The 6,156-nt window shown below is 43.4% G+C and overlaps 1 protein-coding gene across 1 annotated transcript in view; it reads left to right on the top strand.

Moving 5' to 3' along the window:
• Positions 1–6,156, top strand: part of LOC109842401 (TPR repeat-containing thioredoxin TTL1-like) — an 11,782-nt gene that overhangs the window by 1,893 nt on the left and 3,733 nt on the right. The window contains exons 2-4 of the mRNA XM_020411281.1: positions 7–484; positions 531–549; positions 5,773–6,156. The exon at positions 5,773–6,156 is cut by the window's right edge and continues 76 nt beyond it. Coding sequence (XP_020266870.1) covers positions 7–484; positions 531–549; positions 5,773–6,156 — 881 coding nt within the window. The remainder of the gene's footprint in view (positions 1–6; positions 485–530; positions 550–5,772) is intronic.

Consider the following 6,156-nt stretch of genomic DNA (forward strand, 5'->3'; position numbering starts at 1 on the left):
CAACAGCCCGGCCCGCAAAGTCCACTCCGGCGAGCTGTTCTCGGGTTCAGGCGATTCGAGCCCCGGTTCGAACCCGAGACCCGGTCACAGGCGGTCTGGATCCGGCCCGTTAGTTTATACTGGAACTAATAATGTGCTTCCAGCCGGCAACATTTGCCCCTCGGGCAGGATCGGAAAGACCGGAATGCTAGCACGGGCAGCTGCCCGGTCCGACGTCCTCGGTTCGGGCACGGGCAATTACGGCCATGGGAGTATAATGAGAGGGGGGGTATCGAATTTGAGCAGCGGGCGGCCCTCGGCGGAGGCATTGAGGCCGAGAGACCCTCAGGAGGCGACTAAATTGGGGAACGAGTTCTATAAGAAAGGGCATTTTGGGGATGCCCTTAAATTTTTCGACCGCGCCGTGGAGATTTGCCCGGGGAATGCAGCTTGTAGGAATAATCGGGCGGCGGCTCTCACCGGACTTGGACGGTTGGCGGAGGCCGTGATCCAAAAAATTAAAGCTTTTTTTTATTTCCTTCTTTTTTCAGTTTTATAAAGGTTTTACGGGTTGGTTGTGAAGGTTACAGGTTTGATTGTTAAGGTTACACGTTGATTGTGAATGTTACACATTGATTTTTAAGGTTACACGTTGGTTGTTAAGCTTAACCTTACCAACCAACGCGTATAACCTTGATAACCAAAGCTTAACCTTAACAACCAACCCGTAACCTTAACAATTAACATGTAACCTTAATAAGCAACTCGTAACCCTAACAACTAACACGTAACCTTAACAAACAACTCGTAACCTTAACAACCAATGCGTAACATTAACAAACAACCCGTAACCTTAACAACCAACGTGTATAACCTTAACAACCAACGCTTAACCTTAACAACTAAACCGTAACTTTAACAATCAACGCGTAACCTTAAGAAGCAACTTGTAAGTTTAACAACTAACGTGTATAACCTTAACAACCACTTAATTAAAGAGCTGCAACTGAATATATTGCATGCGATATAAGTTAATGCAACGTACACTATCACTGAATGCAACCTACAGTTACTAGTCTCTCAATCTCTATGGACGCGAGCATTTTAATATAATAACGATCCAAGAGATTAGTTAACCAACTAGCTATCAGTATAGAGCACCAGCAGAATATATATTACAAGATTTATAATTAATCAAACAGCTAGCATGCATAATCAATCAAGCTAGGCCACGTTGCTGACGTCAAAGAAGAAGAGCTGGTGAACGCTGTCGAGATGGTAGCCGACGATGATCTGGGCGTCGCTGCTCGCTTGATCAGAATCGTTGGGATCGGCTCCGATTCCCGGCGGTGTTTCTCCTTGATCCGCTCCCCCCGCGAATTCGTCGAGCTTCTCAGCTCGGAAATCCTCTTGCCCCTAAAGAGGTTGACGGATGCGTTGGGAGAGGACCTCCTCTGCTACCGCTAGCTTCGAGGACTTCTTCTCCTTCTTCTTCATACTGTTTTGCTAGCTGTGGTAGTTCTTTTGATAAAGAATTCATTTGCTTGGTACCCGCCTCCTCGGCTCCCTCCCCTCCGACCTCTTCCTCCTACTTCACCTCTGCCACCTCGACCTCTCCGCCAACCTCCTCAACGGATCCCTCCTCTCCTCTCTCCCCTCCTTTGCCGAGCTCAGGGTCCTTTCTCTCGCCTCCAACAAGATCTCCGGCGAGCTCCGTGACCTCACCGTCAGTGATCTCGCCGAGGCAGTCGTTGGCGTGGTCGAGGGAGCCGGCGGGTTGGCGCAGTGAGGAGGGAGGAGGTGGATGAGGTAGAGTCCGCGCTCGTCGGACTTGAGCTCGCGGACGTCGCAGGGGACGACGACGATCGGGGACAGGGACATCAGGGATAAGCACTGGAGGGGGGAGGAGGTGATCAATGCCCATAAGAAAGACAAAGGGTATTATAGTCTTTAACTGTGTAAAATTCTTGGGCTTTGTGTTTTGGGGGCTCAGTGCATATTTATTACGAATTTGGGGGTTTTGAGGGCGTTGAAAAAGTCTTGGGGGTGGGAAGCACATTTTCTTGTGTTTTGGGGGCTGGAAGTATTTTTCCCTTTAAATTTTGCACGTACATTTGGTTGAGTGTATCACTGCCTTTTATATCAATGGAAAATATTCTATGTGGATTGTGATTTGAACTATTGAATTACGTGGTGATTAATTGGAAGTAACTGATTAGATGAGTTGAATATGCTATGATATAGCTTAATTTATAGAAGAAAAATTATCTACTAAATTTCTAACCTCTTCAATATTGATTTCTAAAGTGATTAATCATAACGAACAAATAGTCATTTTCTTTCGCTTTCAAAAAAAATTGTAATTTTCCCTCTCTCTTATGTAGTGTTCTGTGTTTGGTTTGAATAAAAGTGGGTGAAAAGAAAAGAAAATGGCTAAGAAACATAATTTTCAGTGTTTGGTTAGGCAGAAAAAAAAAAGAAAATGAAACTGAGAGAATTTAAGAGGAAAAAGGGTGTTGAAATTTTTGTTTTGGTTTCTTCCCCGGACCCTAGTGAAAACAGGGGAAAATGTCGAGGTGCTGATCGCTAGTCTCCAATCTCCCCCGGCCCCGACATCAAGGTTGGGTCCACAGTTGCATGAAGTAGGAGGCTCTCTTCTTACTTGTAAGCGGGGCCCGCACACGTGTGCTGCTGCTGACTCATGAGAATGATGAGCTAGGATGACTGAAATGGCACCTCTAGGTTTAGCAATCAGCAAACAAACGAGAGAAAAATATAAATAAAGGCGATTCGCACTTAAAATACGCCAAAGTTTATCCTTTTTGAACTTTGATGTTCAAAGATCCCCCCCAAACAAAAAAAACCCTAAATCTTCAACAGAATATAACTTTGATATTCCAAGGATAAATTATTTGTTAATTTTTTTGAGAATTTTGGTTAAAGTTTGGGGTTATAAAATTAAGTTTTGTTGAATTTTGGTGTATTTTTTTGGATAAATACATTTTGAAGGATATCAAAATAAAAAATGGAGTTTACCTTGAAAAAAAAATGAAAATAAATGTAAATCTTTTGAGTATTTAACTGCAAAGAACACTATAAATAGTATAGCGGGTCATCCGGAGAAAGTAAGAAAAGCCTCGGCGTATTTAAAAATGTAGATTGTATTTTATGTCATTCTTATTAATTCAGTACTTTATTTATACTAATTACACTTATACTCTTTTTACTTATATTTATTTTAGATATTGTTTGTACTCGCTTAGAATTAATAGTAAGACATATATATCTCCATTAGCTAGTCCCTTCAAAAATTAATTTTGCTTCCTGCAACATTTTTATCAAATGAGCAAATAAGCTTAGATTACTTTTTATCATTCATTCAAAAATCTTCATACAAGATTCTTTCTAACCAAACATCAAAATGAATGTTATTTTCTTCTTTCTTTTCTTTTCTCTTTATCTTTCACTTCCTTTTCTCTTCATTTCTCTCAAATTCCTTGAAATGTTGAAGTATTATCACTGTCTCCTCAATCCATTCGCGCTACCCATGATGGGTCTAGTTAATAAGATTTATTTGACGATAAATGGAACTTGAACTCATACAACATGGTAAAATATTATCATTGTTCTAATTTTTTTTTTTCGACTTAGTCATGAATAGTCATAATCATCATCTCAAGTTAAGGATTTCCCAGCATTCTCTATCCAAAATATGAAAGTTTATTTACATCTCGTTTTTTTCTTCTATATAACAAATATGAATATAAGATCAAAACCTTGCTAGATTCAAGTAAATATTAATGATGCGCTATTTGAGAATGGTCAAGCTCTGCTTCAAGTTGAGGAAAAAAGGAAAAGGCAAGTGAGGGTCCAAATCAAGCTATGTAGTTGTTTGTTTTGCTTAATTTGGAAAGCACGCGTATATAAGCACCAATTCATTAGCCCAAAAAATTGTATTTAGTATTTAGTGTACGTATACAAATACATATGGTTGTTCTCCTATTTTGTTTCATTTTGCATATTGCATCTTAATAAATTTGGACGGAGACAAATTAACTCCTCTTTACTAATTTTTTTTAAAAAGAACATAAATTTTATTTCTTTGTTTATCCATGCCATAACACAAAACTGAATGAACCAAACTATTATACTATTCCAAAACAAATGTATGAATGTATCCCTATAAATAGACATTTAATTTAGGGCCTATTATGGACAAGATTACAATTAATATAAGAGGGAAAAAATTTATCATTTCATTAATTACAAACTAACCGGCGACAGACGTCGCTACAGGACGATTGGTGACCGGAAGCCCCCCGGTGATGTTAACCACCACCAGTTTCCCACTATGCCAACAGTCAACACCTCGATTCCTTAACACCTCAACCGCGGTCCCGTCACCGAGTACGGCATATTCCGTCGAATATTGTGTTTCCGTAACGGCGCCGTTAACCGCTTAGCTGGACCGCGATGGAGCGCTTAGGGTTCCCTGAATGGGCCAGCTGGCACGGCAGCCTGCACATGGCCAGCTGCCCCTGTCTCTAGGGACCATAAATTTCCCAAAATACCCCTCAATGTTTCATCCAGAATGACTATGAATACCCTCTTCCTTCGCCAAAATTCTCGCTATTACCCAATCCTTTTCGTTGTTTGCCCTCGGCTTTAAAGGGAGATAGGGAGAATGAGAGGAGGGTATAATGGACATTTTCGACTTCCCTTAAATCTTCTTTTGGCTGTGGGCTTGCGTAAGGGGAGAAATCTCGAAAGTACGGAATCTTGCCATAAATTGTGTATAGGAAAACGGGAAATAAAAATACGGATTATTATTTCTGAAAACAAAAAAAAAAGTAATTTATTAGTAAAAATACGGTGGGTGCAGAATAAACTATCCCTAAACTGACTAAAATGCTGCCGCGGGTGAGCCCACCTCTGAGAGAGAGAGAGAACAAATGGAGGACAGAGAGAGAGAGAGGGAGAGAGGGAGAGGGCGTTGGGTTTTCTCGTGAAGCAGCAAAGAAAGGGTAGGGACTGTAGAGAGAGAAGAGAGAGGGCATTAATGGAAATTGAATAAATCTTCCCTATCTCTCTCTCCTTCCCCTTTTTATTTTGGGTTTCCTCTTCTCCTCTCCTCTTCTTTTCTTCCTTCTCTCTCTCTCTCTCTCTCTCTCTCTCTCAATCTTTCGATCTCAATCCATCATCAAATCTACCCACATTCATTCCTTGCTTCTTCCTTTCTCTGAATCACGAGATCCTCGTCTTCCCATTTTCTCTCTCTTCCCTCCCTCCCCCTCTCTCTCTCCCTCTAGACTTCATGTCATCTTCTTCTCTCTCTTATCCATCATCCCCAAAGGCCCCCTTTTGCTCCCTACCCAGTAACCATTACCTCTAACTCCCAACTGGGCCAAGATCCAAATCCAAACCCGATAACCCGTTAGCCCGAACTCTCCTAAAATGTCGCGTTTTGGCGGCGGCGATGAATCCCTCTCGATCGCTTCACATCATCTCTAATCCTCCACGGTACAAACCCGACTCAAACTTATCATCGCGATCTCGAGATCCCCAGTTTCCCCTCTCCGTTCTCGACCGCCGCCCAGCCAGCAGCTTCCAGCTCCTCCGGATCCTCGGAAAAGTCCAAAACCCTTAGCAGGAGATCCGATTCCAACAGTGCCCAGGCCGCAAAGTCACTCCGGCGAGCTCTCGGGTTCAGGCGATTCGAGCCCCGGTTTCGAACCCGAGACCGGTCACAGGCGGTCTGGATCCCGGCCCGGTTGTTGTATACGTGGACAATAGTAGCACCGGCGAGCTCGCCGGCGACCAATGTGCTTCCAGCCGGCAACATTTGCCCCTCGGGCAGGATCGGAAAGACCGGAATGCTAGCACGGGCAGCTGCCCGGTCCGACGTCCTCGGTTCGGGCACGGGCAATTACGGCCATGGGAGTATAATGAGAGGGGGGGTATCGAATTTGAGCAGCGGGCGGCCCTCGGCGGAGGCATTGAGGCCGAGAGACCCTCAGGAGGCGACTAAATTGGGGAACGAGTTCTATAAGAAAGGGCATTTTGGGGATGCCCTTAAATTTTTCGACCGCGCCGTGGAGATTTGCCCGGGGAATGCAGCTTGTAGGAATAATCGGGCGGCGGCTCTCACCGGACTTGGACGGTTGGCGGAGGCCGTGA

This window comes from Asparagus officinalis, chromosome 5, assembly GCF_001876935.1.
Source record: "Asparagus officinalis chromosome 5, Aspof.V1, whole genome shotgun sequence".
Taxonomy (NCBI): domain Eukaryota; kingdom Viridiplantae; phylum Streptophyta; class Magnoliopsida; order Asparagales; family Asparagaceae; genus Asparagus; species Asparagus officinalis.